Below are 25,014 nucleotides of genomic sequence, written 5' to 3'. Positions count from 1 at the left end.
ATTAAACCTCAGGCTTCTAGGTGTAAACCCCTTGTGTGTAATATAAGAATGCTGAAATATGATTGCAGAGTCCTGTATCATATGGAGGAAACACTGAGAGATGATGGACTGGACATGGGAAATGTCTGACGTTTGACTTACACTGGTAAAACTGAAGAGACACACACACAGCAAAAGTCTGCAACCTTTTACAGTTTAGTTTGTCAGAAAGTAAGAATCATCACATGATGGAATGGACTTAACCCAGAAACTAAGCTGGTTCTACCCTCCCCTCACCCCTATTTTTGGATGGAAGGGAATGGAGGTTACCACCAGAGGAGAAGTTGTTTCTAGGTCTGCCACTGACTAGCTGAACTGAAACTGATGAGTCAAGTTTTTCTGAACTTTAGTTTATTTATAATACAGGGAATAGACCAGAAAATCTCTAGTTTCTTTTAGCATTAACTCTTTTGATTTGCACTTCAAAAACAATTTGTGTTACTGCTGCCACTGCTCAAAGAAATTTTTTTGAAACTTTCTGGAACAGCTTCCATATCCAGTTTTATGAAGTTTTCAAGAAAACTGAACTTCATAGCCATGTTTCATTTTGAACCAAATATGGCAGTAACTTGCTTGTTCACATCAGTTTATTAACCTCAAGTGACTTGGTTATTTCTACAACTAAAATCTTCCTCAGCAGGAAACTTGTCCCTATTAAATATGTATAAAATTTTAGGTTCTGCTCCAAGAAGCAATTCAAAAATATTTTGAACAATGGCAGCATTGTTGGCATTAATATATAGCTTTCCAAGGGACAAGGCACATTGACACAGTATACTGTTTCACAAGACTTTAAAGACTCATCCTAATCAAAGAATTGTTAAATGTGAGAAGGCTTTAGAATTGATGAAATATACAGTATATGTTTTTAAAAGCCATTACTAATATTTAATAGATATATCTCAAACTACCTTTTTCTATTCAAACAATTTTAAAAGCTTAGATTAGGACACATCTCTAATTGTAAAGCTTTCCTTATTTTATCTGAATGGCAGTGGTACCCAAACCTGGCTGCACAATGAAATCACCTATAGGGATATGTTTTTTAAACACTGATGCCTGGCCCCCACTACCATATGTTGTATTGAACTGCTATGGAATGTGACCTGGGCAACAGTATTTAAGTCTTCACAGGTGATTCTAATGCACAGCAAAGTTAGCACTGTACTTCAGTATCTATCTGATACCACTTCATTGAAGTCTTCTGAAGTAGACAAAATATTCTCAGAGTTAAACATACAATGGGATGGGAGGAAACGATATTCTGGGAGAAGACAACCCTGCTGTTCACAGCCTATTTATAGTTCAATTTTGGTTTTGATATGGAAAATTTTCATTAAACAGTCATGTGATACTTTAACTTGTCATATATTACATCATTTAAATCCTGAACTCAAAAGCATTACTGCCAAGATGGAGTGTCCAAAAAGATGGTCATGGGTGCGTAAAAGTGAATTAAATACATGTCAATTCAAATGCAGGTACACCTCAGAGACTTTGGGGGTTCAGTTCCAGACCACCACAATAATGTATCGCAATAAAGTAAGATGGATTTTTCTGGTGTCTCAGTGCAGGTAAAAGTTATGTTTACGCTACCCTGTATTAAGTGTGCTGCAAGAGCATTATGTCTAAAGTGTATACCTTAACTTAAAAATATTTATTGCTAAAAAAATGCTGTCAGTGAGTTGTAATCTTTTTGCTGATGGAGGGTTTGAAATACTGTGAGCATTACCAAAAAGTGACACAGAAGTGAGCAAAAAAAATGATGTTGGAAAAACAACAAATGATTGTGCTGGTAGACTTGCTTGACCTGGGGTTGCCAGACTTTCAGTTTGTAAAAAACACAGTAAAGCGAAATGCAGTAAAACGAGGTATGCCTTAAGTCTCCTTGATGCACTTGAGTTTTCCAAAGGTCTGTTGGTATGATGAAGAGAGAAGTGCACTTGCAAAGGGAGAAGAGTATCTGCTCATTCTCATGAGGACTGGCATCACTGCACTGAGTTCCCCCAGAATGTAACAGGTTTTAATTATGGAGGACAATGATTACAACAGGCTAAAGTACAGACAAGTCACAGCCACAGAGGACTTGTGCTGTCAGCAGTGAAGCTGTAATGAAGGGAAGAGCTGCTGCAATGGCTTTGGAACTAGAAGTAGGGTTTCTCTTGCTTCCCAAAAATGTGTTCTATAATGCCCTCAAAAAGGCCAAGAGACATAAAGAATCTCAGTATACTTTGTAAATAAAAGCCAAAATTTTGTCTTTGGGAGTTTATCTGATTAATTACAATTAAACATGACTTGTTTGTATACAGTGAGCAGAGATGCACTCTGCAGAGCGAAGAATGCTAGGTGTCAGGTAAACCCCTGGTAATGAACCAGGTGCCCCCATCCCTTATATTCTGGCTTCACAGCCACCTCCCCTACTGGAACTGCCTCTTTAGAGTCACTGTATCAATTTTGGCAGATTCTTCTTGCCTTATGGTGGGCAAGAGTGTCAAGTGGCACGACATGATGGGCCAAGCAAATGAGGCAAACCGTTGCCCACCGTATCTTGCAATGTGACATCTGTCCTATTAACTCTTTGAACAGTCCTTGATTTCCACAGCTGATTTCTTTTCTGCTCACCTAGCCCTTTGTCTTTATATACTTGATATTTTCAGTCTTACTTAAGAGTTCAGAGTAGACCACTCCTCACCCTGAATAGTTTCCAAGCCTATTTCACAAATATTTTGATGCCTGTCACCTCTAACGCAGTAAATATAAGGGAACTCAAATGTAGGTGAAGAAAGAGTGATCTGGAGGGAAGCTATCAATGGCATGGCTCGACAATGTATAGGTACCAGGAATATTTGGGGAAATTTGTCACTATGTCTGTAGCCCAGAGATGCCTAAAACAGGAGTGGCAAGAGAGTATTGGGAAGGCTTGGGAAGATGGGCAGAGGCCAGATCAAAGGACTTTGAATGTTATGCTTTGCACTTTTGTCTTTCTAGTAAGAGATATGAATTTAAAGCAGTCATAAGGAAGTGATGAAATTCGCATCTTCCGAAAGCTCTCGGCTAGCAGCATGGAAAATGGACTAGAGGAACGCTTGAGAAGACAAGCAGTAAGGTAGGGAGGATGGGAAAGGAAGCTGTTTAGAAGGTACCATCAACAGGACTGCGTGAAAGACTGGATATAAGAAATAAGGTCCAGAATGGCCCTCAGGTTTCTCCTGGCATGAGTTAACGGGTTGCTGGTAATGTCATTTGTCGAGCTAAGAGGAACAGATTTTAGACAGAGACCTCAATTGGATGTTCAGGAGGAAATAGCCAGTAGGTAATTATAGAAGCCCATCTAAGACTTTCAGTCTAGCCTAGAATAATAGATCTGGTAGTAAAAACCATGTGTGTGGGTGAGATTATCTAACAATTATGTTGAATCAAAATCCTAACAGTAAATACAACTATTCTATGAGGAAAAGAGCCCCATGATAAGTACTGTCTTTAAATGGGAACGCTGAAGGAAAACAAGGTAGACTAAGAAGAGTTGGTCAGGCAGGAAGTAAACCAGAAGCGGTGTGTCATGGAAAACCAAAAGAGAATTTTAAGTAGGGCAACCACATGAAACAATGAATTACTGTATGATTTGACTACTGGGTTACTGGAGACCTCAATGAGAACGGTTTCTAAGCCAGAGTTGACTGCAAGCTACTGAAGAGAGACAGAATGAGGGGCCATTAACTGCTGGAATGAGGAAACCATGGTGTGAAAGGGGAGAAGCTGCCGAGTACAGGAGGAAGGCACACCCACCTCCTTCCTGACACGAGTGTTAGAGGATGGACGCTGGAATAAGTAGATGCTCTTACAGCAAGGGGTCCAGAAATGGAGTTGACAGCTCATGACCTCTGTTCTCTACAAAGAGGTATACTGGTCATTTGGTAAGGAGTGTGGTGAAGGCTGGAACTGTTGCTGGAAGATGACCCAAGGAATAAATGAGCAGACTGCTGATCATTGTTCAAAAGCCTGGTGAGACTGGAAAATATATTGGCATCAAGTCATTGTTAGGTGGTTCTCTGACACACCAGACACAAAAAGCAAATACAAGTTATAATGATTAACAGTTTGGAAGGGTTGAGATTAAAAGCCATACCACTGATAATTTCAATTGGAAGAAACATTCTTATCAATATATTCTGTCAACATGTATGTTTCCAAATCTAGACCTTTGGTGTATTTATTGAGACAAGAATGTTCAGGTAAAGTGGTGGAGGTAAACAAGTAGCCTTGGCTTAACCTAATTAGAACCAATTACTAATAGAACTGCTCGCTTAAAATGTCATTAGCTATCCTCCATGTGACTTAGATTGTTAGCAAATATGTTAACAAAACCAATAGATGTCTGAGTGTCTAATAAAATGCTGCACTTGGGAAGGGGTGGGCACAGAGTAAGCTACAACCTTTCCCCTAAAAAAGAATAATGGAATTCTAAACTGTCCAAACAAATGAAACTGCAAAAAAGACAACACAAAAAAGTGCCAAGGCATACAATACAGATTTTGAAAGCTGAAGTATTTCAGAAATGTTTTAAAAGGAGGTAGAATTTGAGATTAACCCCCAAATGGGACGAGAATCAAGTGAGTTTTTGAGCATTTATTAAAAAGTACCATTAAGTATGTTTATGGAAAAAAGATTACAAAGGGAGGTGTTATAAAAATCTACTGACCTAACCTAAGTAGTATCTGATCAAAAGCACAATTAAAGGCCGCAAAATATTAAGTATCAGTTTATTTGAATTTCTAAAAGATGTAAAAATAGACAACTTTTCTTTGTAGTAGAAAGAGCATTAAGATGTGGAATCACAGGACCTAGTTTGGTGTGAAATTAGGAATCATGTAATCTCTCTGGTAGCTCCACTTCCTAATTTGTAAAAGGGCTAGAGTATTATTTGTTCTAACCCTCAAAAAGTGTGATTGAGAAACAGAAGGTCTGATTTTAAATATAAATTGTTTAACTGTGGCCAACATTAAAATAGTAAATTCATACGGTAAGTAGAACATTACAAGTTCATGACAGTAATTAGAAAGGAAGTAGAAACATGCAGATCATTGGCCAAATATTACTGTAACGGAACAAAACAAGTAGAATTTCTTCACGCAGTAGTTGGGAAGGAGAAATAGGACTTCTATTACTTCTTAACTAAAACAATGTGTCTCTACTAGCTTTTGAATATTATAAATATCACCAGAGACCAAAACACAAGATAAAATTTCATTTCTATATTTCAGAAAACCTACTTGAATACACTTTGAAACAAGAGTACAACAAAATAGAATATACTTCAAATGTTGAATATACAAACTATTATAGTTCAAATCTGAACACTGGTACTTTCCCTCTTAAACTTCAACTAAAAAAAAAAAAAAGAAAGAAAAGAAAAGAAAAAAGAGAAAGGAAGAGAACTCCAGGTATCAGAGCTACCTGACAAAAATTCATGCTGAGTCTTAACTTCCAAGTGACAGGAGAAATGAAACTGATATGTCTGCAAGATGCCAGGGCTGAGTGACACAGGCATGTTATAGCAAAAGGCCAGAGCCAACTGTTAACTTGTCCACAATTAAGAAACTGACAGACTTAAACTACCATATAAAATGTTACATGTAAATTCTATAACAATACTGTGCTAGGTACAAGATTTTTAAAATTTTTCTTTTAATAAAAAAAGCTTTACACAAACAAGCCATTAGCTTATTTCAATAAAGAAAACCGAAAATTAGTCTAAGGCCTTTGTTTTAAATCAGCTTAAGCTATATGATATAAAAAAAAACCACACTAGATCTTTTTTGCTATCCTCTTTCTGAAGCTTTTGGATCCATTCTTCAATTCACATTCTAAAATACCTATATTAGCAGTCTTCACATAGCACCAGTTAAGTGAGTTCTGTGTGAACACAGTAATAATTGCTGGTATGCATATAAAATGCATCAAAAATTGCTATATGTAACAATGAGATCACCCATCCCAACCCCTCCCCACTGAAAACCATATAACCTCTTACAGAATGTTAGTGTTCCAAGTCTTAGTGTAACTTGATATTGTAGTGAGTTGCTTGGTCCCTTTCAATCCTTTTTATTGACGGGTTCAGTTGTTTCCTACTGTAAGAGGCAGTTTTCTGTCAGCATCTCAATATGTAGTTCATTTCCCACTGAAACATGGGATAGGTAATTTATTTCCAGTAAGTTTGATTGTTTTCTTATATGCAATAAAAATGTTTTAAAGTCTTTTGACTTCTCTTGATGACATCCTTGCAAATATTTATGTTAGTATCACCAACATTCTACAGCCCATGGGAGAGCTATTTTATTTCTCACATGTTACCAGTCCTTCTGTTTTCATAGTTACAGGAAGGGCAATAGCTGAAGGCGCACTGACAACCACCACATGGGTCACCGTCTTATTTCCATCTGCCGGTTTTTCTTCTTGTACCAGCTGCAAAGTTTTCACATCATGTTCCTGCTTTTTTGCCACTGCTTCTGATTTAACCTCTGGCCCCTTTATGACCGCACTGATAACTCGGGGAGGAGTCTGGCCAGATGCCTGTTGAGTAGGCACTGATAGTCTCATTACAGGTGTACCATGGGCTATTGAAACAGGGGTAAGTGCTCTCACAGCCAGTGGGGTTCCAACAATGTTAATGCTCCCTGATCCAGTCAGATTTGACTTTGTCTGCAGTTGACACTGTGCAAGTTGTGTAGCTGGGATGGTAATAATTTTGGCAGGCTGCATGGTGATTTTGTCTCCATTTTCAGTAGAGGCTGGCATCACAGTAGGGATTGTCTGAATAACTACCTTTGGAGAGGTTGCTGTTGTTGGGCTAGTGCTGGTTATTAACGGTGCACCTGCATTAACTGACTGAACTGCCACGGTTGAGATTTTCTGACCCAATGATGTCATCACAACAGGTACTTGCATTGCCACACGAACTGTCCTAGTAGATGAAAAAAAATAAAGTTGATTATATTCAATGCTAAATTATAAAACAGGTCTCTTGAGCAAAAAGATGAATGCAAATCCAAATGTATAAAACTAGTGCTCCCAAATTTTACAGATGTACCAAAAATCCCTGAAGTTTATAAAATACCATGAAATGAGTATGTTTTAAAAACTAACGCCTACATTTATTTCCATCTATAAAACCGTAAAAACCAATTCAGGTCATATGAGACGTCTACTTTAACAACAACAACAAAATACATTTAAAACATCAAGCACTTTTCAAAGTTTTGACACCAGCAGGTTCTTAGAATGCAAATATTAAAAGGGGAACAGATCACTTCTGCCAAGGAGATCTCTAAAAATTAAATACAACTAATGGTTTCCCCCTCACCTACCTTGGAGCTGCAGTTGCTGATACAGATGCGGTAGTAGGAGGAGACCTGGACGAAGCATCATGACCAGGGGAAGTGATGTTCACAACTCTAGCTACTCCCTTCTCTGCTCTGGAGCAGTTTAGAGGAGACGAGTTTTTCCCACCACGAACAGAAGTGGCTGCCTTCAAAAGACTTTCAGCAGACAGTGATACTCGTTCTAATGATTTTTCATCAGTAGCTGATGCTAAATCTTCGTTACAGGTTTCAGTTTTGTCATCATCTATGACCACTATGTTTTTGGGCATATCCTTGAACTGATATACAAGCCTCTGTCCTTCAACCTTTGCAAGAATACCCCTTTGGTAATAATATCTGTAAGGAAAAAGTACTAAATAAATCAAGTATATTACATTTGTCCCCTCAAAACAAAAAACACCATGTAGAATGGATATTAACAGAAACATTCACTTATTCCAAAAAGAGACACGGAAGAGCTCTTACTGCCTGGATTGTTCAAAAGGCTGAAATTGGAACCTGGTGCCGTAAGTCCTATAACTTTGAGATCTGTAATGTAGCTAAAAGCTCATTTTTTTCCTTAAAGGAAATAATTTAACCTAAATACAGAATTATTTTACTGTAGAGTTGGCCCTCCATATCCACAGCTTCCACATCCATGGATTTACCAACTGTGGATTGAAAATACTTGGGAAAAGATTCCAGAGAAGTTCCAAATAGCAAAACTTGAATTCGCCATGTGCTGGCCACTCTAAATGGCATTTACCTTGTGTTAGGTATTACATGTAATCTAGAGATGACTTAAAGTATATGGGGATATAAGTGGGTCAAAAGCAAATACTTCATATAAGGGATTTGAACATCCATGGATTTTGGTATCCGTGGGTGTCCTGGAATCAATCCCCCTCAGATACTGAGGGAACAACTATATTTTACAGACACTGGTGAAAGTTCAGTTCTGATTTACATACGTCAGAAAAACAATCTGGTATTACGTGGAAAAATTACCTAAGTTGTGCTTAGTAGAAATGAATTTGTGGGTCATTTACAAATACCCTCAATTAGAAGAAGCCATGTACATTACAAAGTTATATAGTTTCTCAAACTGACAACTGAGGATAAATTTTCATATCAAGGTAAATCCATTGTAACAAATTTGCAGGAACTAAAGAGCAAATTCACAATTTGGAAACTGTAGTTTATTTGGGTATAATTTTCTTAAAGATGCACATTTTCTACAAAAATGGGACTTTCCAAAAGTGTTGAAATTTTAGACATCAGACCAAAGTCCTCTCTCCCCAACAGCCTCCAAATCCAAAAAGCTCCTACAGAAAATCGCCCCAAAATAAAAGTTGTAAGTAAGGGATTTTTAGAGCTTCTCTTTAAAACAGTTAATAGACAATGTTCTTACCTCAGAGCTCGTCCCATAGTTTCATAGTTCATGTCTGGCTTGTTCTTATGCTTCCCCCAGAGCTTAGAGACAGCCTTTGAATCCACAAGCTTGAATATGCCTTTTTCTCTCTGAGTCCACTTAATATACCGGGGACAAGTATTTTTATCTTGAAGTAGATCTAACAGAAACTCCCACAAATAGGTTGTGTTTCCTTTGAAAACAGTGATAGACACTGATTAAAAATTCATCAGCATAATTAAAAGCAAATATTTTCTTATGCTGGATAAAAAAATCATTTACTACTGGTAAAGCACAAATGTACTGAGAGTCTATCATTAAATACTTGACTCTATCAGCACTCATTTGAAATTGTCCAGTAAATAACAATACAAGAAATAAGTAACAGTTGAAACTATAAGCTGTATCACAAGACCATGCATAATTATGTTCCAGATGAATGACAGAAAATAATATCTGGGATTTCAGGGGTGAAAATAAGGTGGATTGGTAAGGAGGATCATTAAGTCAGAAGACGGCTAAGATTTGCATAGAAGAAAAGGAGGGAATCCGGGTAGGCAAAATAAGAGCATCGCTTTTCTTCAGGAGGGGAAGGGAGGAGACAGAAGAGTAGATCAGGCTTTTCAGGCTGCTGTTTTTCTCTCATTCCATTCATAAACCTCTAGGTGCAAAGGTTCTTAAATTGATGAAAGAAAAGAAGAGAGTCCTGAGAAGATTACAATACATATGCCTCCACTGAGCCACCAGGCCATCTCCTAGGGAGACAGGATAGATGCACTGCCCCTTAACTATCCTCACATCCAGCTCCAAGTCACAGGCTACTTGAGAAGAGCCCTGAGGGTGACAGGGCTTCCAAATCAAGCCACTCCTGCTACTCAATTGAAATGCTGACGTTCTTCCTCCAGCATTTCATTTTCATACTAGATTTCCCTCAAAATTCAATAAATCTATTAACCCACAGTTGCACCCAAGTGTGCATCTCCTGACCTAAAAAGATTAACCTCCAACTTTACATTGTTACACTTTTATTTCTGAAGCCCAAGTATATCAGCATCAATACCTACAAACTCTCACTATTAAACCATGCATAATTTTCAACTACAACTACATCAAGCTGTGCAGCTAGGGCATTATTATTTTGTTTATGACCTGGAGATTATCAGGCCCTATAAACTGGACAGGGTAAAAGTGAGCAGAGAACTTATTCTGGAAGAAATTTTTGTACAAAACAGACAGTGCCTTGTACACTGTAGGGATTTGAATGCTTCTGTGTCTGCTGAATTAATGAGACTCATCAGCATTCCTCAAGTTATCATTAAATGCTTCACCCCAGTCCCATTCCCAAGTTAAAATTAGTAATTCAATTTCTGGTTTTAAGTAAAACAGAATTCAGAAAGCGAAGCCTTCTTCATCAGACAAAGTAGTTCATTAAGTCTATGAAGACATTATGATCATAATTGCAGAAGAGGAAACAGTGGCAGGATTTTTAATCCCAGTGTGACTATAATAACTTTAATCTTCATATTACAACAATTTGCCTCGGGGGGAGGGTATAGCTCAGTGATGGAGCCCATGCTTATCATGCATGAGGTCCTGGGTTCCATCTCCAGTACCTCCAGTAAAAAAAAAAAAAAATTTTGTCTCAAGTTTAATACACAATTGAAAATTTAATGAAAGGTGATTTTGATTGGTAAAAATAGGTTGTCACAAAATTTTTTTCCAATGTTAAAGTCTTTGTATATAAGAGATACCATTGATGATAGGAATAATTTTAAAAACAATAATAATTGTATATTTACAGTTTAATTTCCTAATATTTAGTACTATTATGTAAGTTTCAAAGTTTTCCATATAAATTAGAAGATAAAATCTAAGGTGTCAGAAATGCAAGACAATGAAAGACACACAAGGAAATAAAAGTTATCCTAAATGTGTCCCAAATTATTTGAATAAACAATTCCTGAGTAAATAAGAGTTTACTGTTACTCGATTTTTTTTTTGTCTAACTATATTTCTTGGTAGGGTTACTAGGTTTAATTTTTTTACTAGAGACTTATTTTTTGCTTTAATTATTTAAAATGAGATATATCAGACCTGAATATGGAATAAATTTGAAAATATTAATCTAAAATGTATCCAACTTCATATTGGAAATATTCATGGAAATGATGACTTTTTGGTTATCAGAACACATCTAAAACCTTTATTAAAATCACTTAAAATCAACTTATTAAGAGAGCAGAAAACATAAGAGGATTATTGCTACTTTTTAGTGAGAACATGCAAATTCTAAAGCAAATATAGTAAATTTTGTTCAGATATCCTTACTGACATGACTGAAATTTTGTTGACTGGAAAATTAAATTCACCTTGCACTGAATTACTGCATTGTTTTGTCAGTTAAGAAATTTTGTATCAGAAAGTCTTAGTTTTGTAAACCTTTTAAAATTCTAAGCGACTCTACATGAGGATGAGAACTATTATACATACACACATCCTCTGGAACAATGGCTTTTAATACAGGTGTGCATCAGATTGCACTTAGGACCTTTTCCAAATTCAAACGCCTGCCCTCCTCCACTCCCCATAGTTTAGAATCTCAGTGGGGTAGGGGCTGGGCACAGTCTGAAAAAGCTCCTCACATGATGCTGATACAGTCCTGATTAAGAATTAAGAATTAAGATTAAGATTAAGAATCACTACCACAGACAGTACTCTCACCTGTGCATGTACTAGAAATGGTTTTCCTACAAAAGCAAAAATGTCACCTGACAGAAAAAAAAAAAAATCACACCTCTAAAACAGCCTCCCCAAATTACCTTTTCCTTCTCTGGGTTTCTTCTTTATACCTAACTCAGGAGACCCATTGGAAATTGGTGATTGCTGGGTCTTTGGTTTACGGCCAACTGAAAATATAAGATATTGAAACCATACATTGAAAATAGGAAAAATAAAAGAAGCATGATAGCAGGCTTTGATAGCATATTACTCATGAAACTAGACATTAATTTATAGATTAATATACTCAGTATATACAAAAGTTGCTTTTAAAAGGAGCATTAAAAGCACTTCAGCAATTTTAGATTACATGAGTTAGTTGGTAGTAATCTCGATACGGCAAGTCAGGTATTACTGACCTGTATTTAGGTGGTGAGAGCCTCAATTTGCTAACCTCTTTCCCAATAATGTAGCAATGAAAACAAATTGTAGTACAAGGTTTTTTGTTTTCTGTTCTAAAGAATTGTTAGAAAAAGCTTTACCTACCTATTGAAGAGGATCTGATAATCTGCGAAGCCCTTTGAGCTCAAATAAGGAAAAGTAAAAAATATTATTTTAAATACTCTACTGCTCTGAGCCAATCAATTCACCAGATTTAAGCATAAATTTCCTCACCTCAATGTGCAGGTACATTATAAGAGTAAACAATTCTTCCAGGTAATTACTTCATACATCTAATAAATGTGCCCTTCCGTTTGTTTCTCCTCACCTCTGCCATAAGGCTCTCAGACAGACTAGCATCCACAATGAACAAAAAAAGCAAGAGCTATGCTTCTCTGTAGTAAAGAAGGCATAAATCCGAAATACACTGTATTCAATCCTTAGCACTGATGGATGAATGCTAGCAGGTGAGGGGAAGCCTCAAAAAAAAAAGAGACTGGGAATATTCAAGTACTTCATATTTTCAGATTAAATATATTATTACTGATTTGGTGATTGTCATACAGCTGGGATTTCTGATGTCTTTACTCTTCATTAGCAATGATTATCTTAAGCTAAATTAAAGTGCCTTAATTTATTTTTCAAAAAGCACAGATAGCTATTATATTCTAGGATTTCACTATGGTTAATTCTAATCAATAAGAAGTATGCTTTGGCAAAAACTAAAATAGAAAGTTCACTGGTCTCCTTATTGACATAGAGCTAATTTATCAATTTAAATAGTATTTATATGTATGAATCAGTCAGTAGGAAGACTAATATCTTTACTGTCTCCTAAATTCAAGCACAAAAGCCCAACTTCCTTAATTCCCAAAAGGCTAATTTTCTTATAAAGCAGCATTTCCCAAATCATATTCCTTGAGAAATAGATTATTCATCAGTAGGAAAAAGGGCTCTATAGTCAAATTAACTTTTAGTACACAGCATGCTATCTTCTCTTGGAGATTCACAAAGCACATTAGTATATTAAAAGCTGTAGAAACTTTTTAAAAGGTTCTACAATTAAAAAATAACCTACCTAACTTTCTATGTTCCAAATGTACTTAACCACAAATAAATAATTAATAGTGTTATATGTAATTTTTCAATGGTCATTCATTCAGACCATCTATTTTCAAACATATAAGATTAGTATTAATTGGCAAATTATTTCCAGGTTTATATCATATCACCACACAGGCAGATCAACTTGGTTATCTAGAGGTCTTGGTTCCCTAAATGATCTCAGCTGTTCACAGGCTTTTCCCTCATCATTTAAATCTAAAAATTTCTTATTTTGAATAGTTCCTATAAGATACAACCAGCCAAAGGCTACAGTGGGCAGTGTATGCCTTTTATTTTTAAATTTTTACAGCAAGAAGTAATGCTTCCTTCTAAATTCTCTCATTGATGCCTTTCTCAAATACATATAATCTATACTACAAGAGGGAAGGCACTCTTATTCTTCATTGTATCCCTCACAGCAATGAGCACAGACCAATCTGAAACACTGCTAATAAATGAAAGAAAATACCATTGTTTCCAAACACAAGTTTTCCCTTATTTTTGCCTTTAATTTTTTCCCCCCATTCTAAAATGTGAAGAAACAGATAGGGAAGGAAATGGAATTAGATGAGTGTCCATCTATACAGGATTTAATTTCTTTCAAGTTTTACCTTTGATTCAAACAGGAAAAGGACCCACATTGCCTATCTTCTCAGGATGCTGAAGATGGGCTGGAGCCTTGGGCCTCACCCATTAGGATCAAGTGAGCAGAAGTTTCAGCAGAAGTGAAATAGTAAGTGGAAATACTCTTTACCCAATGGTGAATTCATTCCACTTAGAAGTCCTCATCTGCAATCTTGGTGTTTTAAGGCAGAAGTTACGGGGAACAAAATTGGGCCTCTTATTTTAATGCCCACAATGTGTAGGAAGATAAGTTATGAAAAATAGAGAAAATAAAGAATAATATTTTTAAGTAACCAAGTACTTAAAAGGATCAGAAAGTAGAAAAATGTGCAGTGAATCTCTGATCTTCCTTTTGTGTTTCGAAAACCTGCTATAATCTCATTTCAGGCAACTACTTTTAGGGCTCAAATACTAACTCCTTTAAACAGTATGACACATTAAAAGGCTAAAAGACAAAACTAAAATCTCAGTTTGTTCATTTTTTTAGAATATCTAGTTAAGATAAAATCAATCATAAATCTACAGCATGTATTTCCTATGTTCCATGATGAGGAAAAAGATACCAGGAAAAATTTCACCTAATTTTCCAAAAATTTAAAATACACTCTACCTTTTTTCTTTTTCATTGGTTCATGGCTATCTGGTGATGTAGGAATAGGAGAGGTATCCATTGGTTCAGATTCTTCAGTTGACACCTCCACTACAGTTTCTGTAATGACATCTGGCCTCATAGCAGCATGGATAAATTCTGGAGTTGATACACAAGGAGGGACAAACACTTCCACTATAAAAAAAAGTTGAAAAATTAAAACTTCCCACCCCCATCAATGCTTCTTAATATGGACAATTCAATATTTAATAGAGGTAAGGTTATTAAGCATTCATCAAAGCAAGATAAGAACTTGAATTTCATTTGCTGAATATACATTATGATCTAAAGTATGTAAGGAAATAAATGCAAAGAAAGTCAATCTGAAGCAAATGTTAATCCTATGGGTAAGGGGGGAGGAACGTGAGTAGTCAACCCCCGTGCTTCACACTTTTACATGCTTTCAAACTGTAGATTTTGAATTATTTGACAATTGAGAAAACATTTGAAAATAAAGTAATAGTATAATAGTGAGTTAATTATTTTCCTTCCATGTACTCATCATTATTCTCTAAGCAGGTAAAACATGCACCTGGTATAACATTGAAATAATTAACATGTTTTCAGTGAAAAGTAAGAACTTAGTTCATTTTAAAATATAAAGAAAAAGAAAACTTGCTCATTACAGCCCAATGAATACCATCTTTCAAAATGTTAAATTCTATTTAATGGAACAGTCCTGATATTTTGGGTCACTAAAACAGTACATACAGATGGCTATTTAGTATTCTTGTATGCAGTAACACTGCTCTTGCTCTGGCTTTCTTCTCATGTGCATGATAAATCAGGATATGACATTTCTTTTTCAATCAAGAGAAAATTAATACATACTATCATACATTAATACATTGACCAATATGCCCTAATTTTCTTCTCATATCCCCGAATAAATACATGGAATTCCTACTCTAAAAAGTATGGCTGATCTTAGTATTTACTGTAAATCCCTAAAATAAGGGTCAATCTTACTGTAACATTTGGACATTAAAATTAAGACAAATTAAAATTAGAACAAAATGACACTCAAAGGCAGTCTTGAAAAGGGGGGACCAAAAGAATTTTAAAAAGGGAAATGTGCAGCCTGAAGGAGTGTGAGGAAACAGTGGAAGCCACCTCCTCTCTCTAGCACAGAGGTTCCCTGGAGATAATGCCCATTTTATCCCTGAAAAAAGGCCTGAAAGTGGTCATAGGTGGCAACTGCCTCCATCTGCCATTCACTTAAGGACTACAAACATTTACAATTTCCCTCTGGGTAAGGAAATAAGACATGATAGTAAAAATAGGAATTTAATAAACATTTGTCTATCTATAGTGGGCATTTTCTGTATCGTTTATTTTGAAAATTGAGTAATTAAACTATTTAAGATTTGGGAACTTGGACAAATAAAGATCAATTATTCCTGTCATAGGTATTTATGTATAATAGACTTTGAGAACACCAACAATCCCCTGGGTTTTTTTTTTTTAAGACTTTCATTCGAGATACCTGAAGTGATGTGATGTGTTTATTATAAAAAAGAACAGTTCACATACCAGGACTTCTTGAATCTCTCAAGCAGGTAGGAGATTCCATATGAAGCAGGGCTTCAGCAGCTTCAATTGTCTTATCTGTACAGTGTGCATTACTGCTATGAACTGATGCTTCCACTGCAAGGGAATTTAGTTCTATTCAATAAAAATGCACTGAACACATTACTAAATTAAAACACATTATGGTGTACGAGATAAATATAAATTAACTCTCACATGAATAACTCTAATATAAAGTCATTGATATGTATTAGTCTATATAACTTATTTACGGAAATAATTTTAAAACCAAAACAATTTAGTATCTATATGAATGCTGAATATAAACCATCTATTGAGATTGATTAGAAATTTCTTTATCCAAAGGAAAACAAAGACAAACCCTTGAAATTTGAACCCTGTATCAATTTTAGGCCAAAACTAACTTGGGGGAGGCAGCAGGGCAGGGAGGGATGGTTGTAGATTAACAATCCTATCTGGTCAATTACAATTCTGATATACTGCTACTAAAATCAGGGGTTTAATACCTAGCAGAATCAGTCAGAAACACATATTACTAAATTCATTTAACGAATTAGTTCAATTCTTAGACTGTCCTGGGTGAGTGCATCTTTAGTACCAGAGAAACTTAGGAATTTTCTTCACAATAGCCTGCTTTCTTCAGGATCTCACTAGATTTTACCTAGGTTTTATCCTAGGAAATTTAAAAAGTGGGGGGAAGAAAAAGAGAGTGCGCGTTCCTACAGTTCCCACCTCCCCCCACCATGAAATCTTTGCTAATTCTACTACCTTCTGCAACTCTCTTCTAGCACTCTGTTGATTAAATTATTTGTGAAACAGTAAAGTATGCAGCAGTGGTCTGGGTGTCCAGGCCTAATCAATAGCTTGGGCTCCAGTCCCTGCCCCTGCCACTTATAAGTTCTGTTACCCTAAGCCAGCAAATTAATTTCTTGTAAGGCTTAGTTTCCTTTTTCACCAAACAGGAGTATTACTTACCTTATACAGTTGTGAGAATTAAGTGCAGTGATTCCCTTAAAAACCTTAAACAATGCCTGATATATAGATAAGAATTTCAATAAATGGTGATAATTTCTTATCACTCCTATAAAATTATAAGCTCCTTGAGATGAGGGAGGGTTATCTTAATTCATTGATACATGTTACAATTCCTAACATAGACTTTTCATATAGTAGGCATCCAAGTATTTCTCTTATGCACTGAAGTAAAGGACAATCCACTGACTTTATAGAAAAAGTGGCAATTCAAGCACCCTAATGATATACTAATGATACACTAATTTCATATCCTGACTTACAATACCGAATATTCTACTTGGTAAGAGATTCTGAAACATGAATATGTAACAGTTTCTAACATGATAGATTTTTCTCAAGATGTCCTCTAATGGAACTAAAAGGAAGTATTTGTACAAATTTCATAAAACCACATTACAAATCCACAAGTTCCACACTTTAAAGATAGGTATCTTTTAAAACTGTTTCTAGTAACCATTTAATTGAAAAAAAATTTTTTTACTCAGTCTCAAAATTCACCAACTGCTAAAGCCTCAGCTTTAAACACACCAGTCATTTGGAGAGCATTTATAAAAAAATCCAGTGACTGTTTTACCACCTGTTGCACATCATCCACACTCTCAACCAAGGTACCAAGTCTCTCCAGTTGCTCTTTCCATTTATGGAAATCTGCTCAAAGCTAAACAGTTCCAGAGAGGCAGCCAAACCTCTAAGTAAATCTATCTTTAGGTGACCCTGCTTACTCTTATCTGCAGCTTCACTAAAGCAAAGGATTCAATCAGTCCTTCGAACTCAACTTTAAGAAATTTACTCTTAGTAAGTATAAAATATATTACCATTCTCAAGTATTTTTTTCCAAAGTACCTCCCTACAATACCCATATGCACTAAAGAACCTTGGGAAGCAGATTCTCAGGTTTTTAGGAACTTCATTCTCTTTGAAGTCTGCCTGTATTGCAATTTAGCTGTTGTCTTAGGTGCTATTAATAAACCATCTGGGGTAAAGTAATTCATTATGTAATTTTATTAAGACACATCCTAAAAATTCTACCATATTAAAATCAGTGATTTGGGTATTTGATAATAATACAGCAATAAGATTTTACTACTTTTTTTAATGTTTCAAGTCATAAAACAAAATTTGCCAGAGTTACATATTATACTGCCGTTAGTTCTTATGTAGTTTGAGGTACATTTTCAAAACCACAATTTCATGTTGGTCATGTCAGTGAAAATTTTCTTGCTTATATTTCTGACATCAGCCTCCCCTTTTCCCTTAAATTCAAAATATTTTCCTAAAATATTTCACATTTACGGAGTAAAACAAAATACATACAAATTTAAGAAGAATATTTAATTACTTATACTTTAAATTTAGAGAGTATAAAAAATGCATAAATTCTCTATGCATTATCAATCCAATAATACTCTATGTACAATCAACAAATGCTTGTTGAGGATTTACCATATGCCAGACGCTGTGCTATAAACCTGAGATACAAATTTGAATAGATCTCTGGCCTTGTGAAGTTTACACTAATAGTACAGAGTATCAAAACATAAATGGAAATAAAATATTTCAAAACCAAATAAAGATGGCAAAATAATTTAAAGTTACTCTAAATTAAGAGCTTGTTAAGGAGAGCATTTGTTTCCTTCTTTTTTTTTTTTGATGCTTAATAACTTTACTTTTTGTCAATTTTATTTACTAACTAAAATAACTCCAAGCATATTTTTTCAAAAAATGAATACCTGAGAGCTCACACTTAGATCAATTTATAATAATGTACTTACGACAGTTCCCAAGAATACTTCACCCGTTTTCTTAAAAGTGAGCACTATCTCCTGTTACTTTTGTTAACATAAGCCATCAAGCAGTTTTTGTTAAAAGGAATTTAAGAAATATTTCTCCCTTCCGAGTTTACGTGATTTTTAAAAACTTTTCAAACTATTTTGTTCAGATCAATAATTCAAATACAATTAATACCAAATTTTGCACAACTAAAGAGTAAGAATTTAACAGTGTTGTGCAATCAAAGCAAGCAAGGGCTGAAAATTCCTTAACTCTACTTAAAACTTGATTTACTGGTGTCTTTCTATGCCTGCGTAGGAAACTTATTGGAGGGGGATTAAAAAGCAACTCAGTTTAAAATTAGAAACAATGAAGTTGAAAGTAATCTGACAGGTGTCATCTTCTAGAGCAGTTGGCTGGTCAGTACGCCTTGAAGAAATAAATTTCTAAACTATTTTGATTTTAATCAGTGTCAGAAAACTAAATTTGCCTATGCCTTCCTTTACTTTTATAAGAGTCTTCTTGTTCCATTTCCAGCTTTCTAATCAACTGATGTTTGTATAGTAGACTATTCCAGACTCACTCAACAGCTGTTACTAAATACCAAACTTGGTAATTAAGTCTGTCAAGAGACATACCTCTCAGCTTTGCAGAAGAGAATGCTGGCAATGGACCTAGTTCATAACAATGTTCTTAAAAGTCAAAAATAAAAATTAATAGCAATTTAATTTGAGAGCAATGGAAAAAAATCAGAAAACACTTCATTAGGTGATAGTGGTATTCCCCTGCAAGCAAGACCATAAACTAATATTACAAGGGCATCACTCAGCTACCGCACCTGACTCACCACAGCTTATCCTCTAATGCCCCAAGGCTGTAACAGTAATAGGTGAGCGAAGAACACAAATGAACACAATGAAAAGGGGGAAAGGTCTAGGACACTCCATCTTTACTTGTTCCCCTTTGACTTTCTAATCAATAAAGCTGCTTTATAGGGTTTAAAAAGGGAAAGAGTATAAAATTATTTTAAGTAGAGCTGTTAAATAAAAATACATCAAGAGCCATATATAGTTTTTTAATTTCCAGTAGTCACATTAGGAAAAGTAAGCAGAAGATGAAGTTAGTACCTTTCACTTAACCCAGTATATCCCAAACACTGTCATTTCAACATGTAAACAACATTAAGTTTTTCACTGCTTCAGTTTTTACATTTAAATTAATTAAATGTTTTAAAAATTAAAAATTCAGTTTATCAGCTACATTTCAAGTACTTAACTGTCACATGTGGCTAGTGACTATGGTTCTGAAAAGTATAGATTAATTTAAACTAATTCAGCTATTCTCAAACTTTTTTGGTGAAAGACCCTTTTACACTCAAATTATTGAAGATCACAAAGAGATTTTGCTTATTTAAGTCCTATGTTAAGATATTTATCCTATTTGCAATTAAAACTAAGAAAACTAATATTTTTAAGAAAAATAACTTTTCTAAAACGAAGAAAAATTTAAACAGTAGCTTTACATTTTTTTGCAAACACATGGTAAAAAACAGTTAGGTTCTCATACTTGCTTCTTCATTCAATCTGTTACATATCAATTCATGCAGTCACTAGAAACCTCCTCTGAACACTTGAGAAAATGAAAAGGCAAATAATGTCTTAGTGTTGCTATGAAAAAAATTTTGATTTCCCAGATCCCCTGAAAGGGTCTTGGGCACTCCCAGAATCCTCCATATCAGAGATTTTAGTTTTTAAGAACTGCAGCTGTAATTTACTATCAAGTGTAAATAATAAACCCAAATTCTATCCTCATTTTTCTCTAAGTTTCAGCTTCTAAACATAAACATCAGTGTGTAGATGAAAAATTATGATCCATTTTGGTATGTACAACAGTAATTTGCCCACTTACTTACAAAGATTTTTTTAAGCTTTTCATAAATATTTCTTTGCATCCCTTTGAACATTTATGCTATAACACAAAAAGTTTAAATAATTATTAAGAACAGTCTCCTGCCTGCCCCTAACTAACTTTGTCTCTAAAGGAAACTGATGTTTAATTATCCTGAATGACTAATTACATACTGATGTTACTCTTTAAATCAATTTTCACATGAATTTTAGTACTAATGCTGCAATAAATTTTGAAGAGCAATTTCTTAAACACATTTTAAAATAGTTTTTTTAAAAAATTACTGCTGTTCTTCCAGTTTTATTTCAACACATGCTTCACCTTTTCACATCCTGCTAATTTTTTTCAAACTGATGATCTTTTCAAGATTGATACTAGATATTCCAACTTACAGTAAATTAGAAAAAAGATTTTCAAGTTCAGATTTCATGAACTTTGCAAACTAGACAGATTTGTTCTGTCCGTGAAAATACTTCTGCGAAATATCCAGAAAAATTTTCCCCTTGCATTCAATAATTGCATTAAAACAGAACAAAATTTCTAATTACCCTATTTTTACATTCTCCACTTTTTCAATAAAAAAAAGGAAAAAAAGTCAAGGCAAGTATACTTAAGACAGAATATTTTAAACTGAAAATCTTAAAAAAAAAAAACAAAACCCAGATCATATTACACAACATTTCTGCATAACTATTAACTAACATTCATTTTTCCTATAGATATTCATTTTCCTATAATAAGCTATATATATTAGAAATGAGCCTAAATTATTAAATTATATCATAATCTTATCCAATATATAAATATGGCCTCAAGTTCCAATTTAACACAAAGATTGGCTAAAAGAAATTAACCTCCCCTTTACATAATGACCTTAAGACATATTCACTCACATGGTGTAAAGAAATCCAAGAAAAAAAAGAACCTTCTCTTCATTAAATTTAGTATTTCTGAGCCACCTATAATCTTAGAGCTTTAAAAGTTATTAGGTATGACTGAAGTATTGTGCTGTACACCAGAAACTGACACAACAATGTAAACTGACTATACTTCAATAAAAATGTATTTTTAAAAAATGTAACTTAAAGAAAACAATGCAGCATGCATGCATGCATACATACATAAGAGTTATTAGAGATCACCCAGTCAATCCTGTCCTTTTACAGAAAATGAAGCCTTAAAGAGCTAGTTTAGTGACAGATAAAGATCCTTATCTCCTGACTTCAGGGTCAAGGCTTTCTCATACATCATACTGCCAGCGAAAGTTTTAAAAAGTATGTCAAGTTTTTATCACAAACAAAAAGTTTGTATGTTAAAATGAAAGTGATTTTTAATAAACACTCATTTTAATCTTTACTCCAACTTCTGACAGCATTAATGTTGATAACTAAAGCTGAAGTTGATAAGTCTCTAGAGGAGGAAAATAAAAGCAAAAATACATCCTCTAGCATCTTAACACATAACAGTAATGATAACACTAAGTGCTTTACACTTACTTAGAAACAAGTTATGCTAACAATATTCAACTTAAAGTTCATCTCCTCTAGTTCTCCTTAGTATCAGTCATTCTACACTAATTATCAACCCATTATAGCAATCACTGTAGTTATATTAACATTTATGTCCATTTTACAAATACAAATCTTACAAACATTACTCTCCCAACATCACTGGAAACTGGCAGCAATAAAAATTTAGACCTATGATTCTTCATTTTCTGGACCATCTTTCCTCCTCAACTTTTAACTCACTGAGTAAACCTTGGGTAAATTAGCAAACCTGTCTCAAATTTCCTTCTAAAATAGGGCTTGTAAAGAAGCTTCAGATTACATGAACAAGATTAAAGAAATAATTTACTGTAGCCTGTCTATATGCATCCACTCCAAGCAAAGAATCTACAGGTCACATTCAGTTTGGATAATTCCAAAAATACCTTCTATTGGCAAAACTAAGCCCTCTTACATCTACAGTATTTTGCAAAATTCTAACTGCATAGACTATTCTAAGGTTCTGACAACCACTGGGAACATTTCTGGAAATATATATGCTCAACACTACCGACCCAAACAATTAGAAGTATTGTTAGTACCAGTAATATAAAGCCAAAACTTCCATCCCTTAATTCATGTTATATTAATGGGCTGAACATACACAAAGGGACTAAGTTCTCATTGTACTCTGCCTCTTTTTCACTAAAATTTAAGTTCTTGCTCTGACCAGAAAGTAACTGCCAAATGTATTTTAACCACTACTTAATAAACTGTGACTTTTCTTTGGAACCTTTGAAACGTAATATTATATTTTACAGAGTAAAAGGTCGTTACTCATTATGTGCTATACGATATATATGGTTGTATTTATTCAGACTTTAAAGTTATGTTAAAAATACCTGTGTTCATGATTTCTCCCAATCGAATTAAATCACAGGGTTTCACCAACCAAACCACTAACTTCCCTACCTAAAAACAATGGATGGGAAACAGAGAGTAAGATAGATCTTTCACATTACTCTTCGGTGAATATTTCCCATTTTCCAATTCCCAACGATGGCGATGTGACATAGAACCCAGGGAAAGAAACGTTTACGCTTACTGCAGTAAGCAAACAGTATTCAAGCACTGCTACGCCGATTCAAGGCCCTCACTGCGCTGTCTGCTATTAAGTAAAGCTGCTTTTTCTATGTAACTTAAGTCCGTGCCCTTCCGCTGCAGCAGTGGCGCTGCACATCCCCCACCCCCGCGGCCACTTCCGTGTTTACACTCCTCTTCCCTCCAATTCCATGCGTACATTGTCAGCTTCACTCCCGCCCAATCTTCATTGGCCCAGCGCGGGCTCGGAGACCCGCCCCCAGAAACCAACGTTCTTATTTGGAACATCTCAGCGAGCAGATTGGAACCAGAGGCCTGTCAATCCCGTCCGTTCTGTCCTCTCCGAGGCGCTTCCGCTATGGTGGGAGGCTTGGGGGGAGGGGAAAAGGGGGCAATTCCGTGCTGAGACTTCCCTAGGGCCAAGACTCTCTCCCGCCCGCCCTACTCCTCCACCTTCACCCACTGTTTACAAAAATAAACGTTCTTCTCTGACGCCCCAACGCTCCAGGTCAGAGGTGCAAAATATATCCCATGTCCTTCCCAATATCCCCCCCACAAAAAACAACCCACGAGGGAAGGGGCATAAACCTACTTCTTCACAGCCGCCCACTAAATGAGGAAAGGGAGGCGGGCCCCTGAGAGAACCACTACCCCGGGCGGCTCCACATTATTAAGTGACCCTTTCCAGAACCGTTACTCCTGAGACCGCACAAGGTGTGGATGTGAAGAGGAGGGTCAGCATTTTTTTTTGGCGGGTATCGGTCTACCGGACATGGCCCGGGGCTACCTCGTCCACGAGGAAGTCGAGGATTTGTGGACCAAGTCTGAAAGGAGAACGGGGCGGGGGTGGCGAGCGTCCACCGGAGAAGCCCGCCGCCCCCGACCGCGAGCAGTAGCGGCCTCTCCGGCCAGACAGCGTGGCAGGCGCAGCCGGTAGACAACAGCCTCACTCACTTCCTGGTTCCTCAGCAACTGGGGTGAAGCGCACAACTCGTCCGCCCCCGAGTCCCCAACTTAACTGCGGCTCGGTTCCCCAGCACCCGCTGCCAGAGCTCCGCCCGGCAGCTGCTGCCGCTGCTCCACAAACCCACCCAGAAGCGACAGCGCCAGATTCGAGGCAGGTTACTCTCCAAGGTGATCACTTCCTGATTCGTCGCCTCCATTACTTCATTCACTACCCCCCTTTCCCCCGGCCGCCCCAGGGACTGAGGTGGACACCGTACCCCCTGCACTGACCGCTACAGGGAAGTCTCCCCGCTTTCTGTGCACCCCCTCGCCTGCTGCACCGATGCACAGGAGGAAAGTTCCCCTGTCCTTACCAGCCCGGATGAGCAGATCCAGCTGGTTCGTGGGTCCCTCATGCAGAGACGTCGCCATGTTTATCCCGGGGCTGGAGCTGCTGCTTCACATTGACTTACACCGTGAGCAGCGGCGGTAGGGGAGGAGGCGGAACCCGCGGCCGGAGACACACGCCGTGCGGCCGACACACACTCACGCACTCGCACACACTCAGACGCCCGGATCCTTGCGCGTCCTCCGACAGGAAGCCGAGGCCGGCCCGCCTCCTGCCGCCGGGCTGAGAAACCCCACCACCTAACGGCAGGGGCGGCGGCGGCGGCCGCCTCAGCTGGCAACGCGATCCTTCCGCCCCGCGCCCAGACAGGAAGTCCCGGACGCCCGCCCCGGGGAGCGGCCGCGGCCCGCGGCGGGAGGGACACCTGAGGCTGGAAGTCGTCCCGGGAGCCGCGGCTAAGACAAGGCCCCTCGGCAGGAAGAGGCACATTTCACGCTCTGCGGAAGAAAAGTCTGCAATTGTCC

At 36.7% G+C, this 25,014-nt stretch overlaps 1 protein-coding gene across 12 annotated transcripts in view; it reads right to left on the bottom strand.

Moving 5' to 3' along the window:
* Positions 1–5,276: 5,276 nt before the first annotated feature.
* Positions 5,277–25,014, bottom strand: part of ELF2 (E74 like ETS transcription factor 2) — an 82,687-nt gene continuing 62,949 nt past the window's right edge. For 3 of the 12 annotated variants that reach the window (XM_031465795.2, XM_064494803.1, XM_010977703.3), the window contains 7 exons: positions 15,878–15,991; positions 14,306–14,479; positions 12,073–12,111; positions 11,628–11,714; positions 8,809–9,001; positions 7,404–7,754; positions 5,277–7,000 (listed from right to left, as the gene is read on the bottom strand). In XM_031465795.2, the coding sequence (XP_031321655.1) occupies positions 6,373–7,000; positions 7,404–7,754; positions 8,809–9,001; positions 11,628–11,714; positions 12,073–12,111; positions 14,306–14,479; positions 15,878–15,991 (1,586 nt within the window). In that variant the 3' untranslated portion in view covers positions 5,277–6,372. Of the gene's footprint in view, positions 7,001–7,403; positions 7,755–8,808; positions 9,002–11,627; positions 11,715–12,072; positions 12,112–14,305; positions 14,480–15,877; positions 15,992–24,515; positions 24,820–25,014 lie in introns of those variants that run through there. The other 9 variants (XM_031465819.2, XM_064494881.1, XM_031465881.2 and 6 more) reach the window with 7 other exon arrangements.

Source organism: Camelus dromedarius, chromosome 1 (assembly GCF_036321535.1).
Source record: "Camelus dromedarius isolate mCamDro1 chromosome 1, mCamDro1.pat, whole genome shotgun sequence".
NCBI classification, from domain to species: domain Eukaryota; kingdom Metazoa; phylum Chordata; class Mammalia; order Artiodactyla; family Camelidae; genus Camelus; species Camelus dromedarius.
Note: the sequence above shows the minus strand (reverse complement) of the source record. Positions and strands in the feature narration are given on the sequence as shown.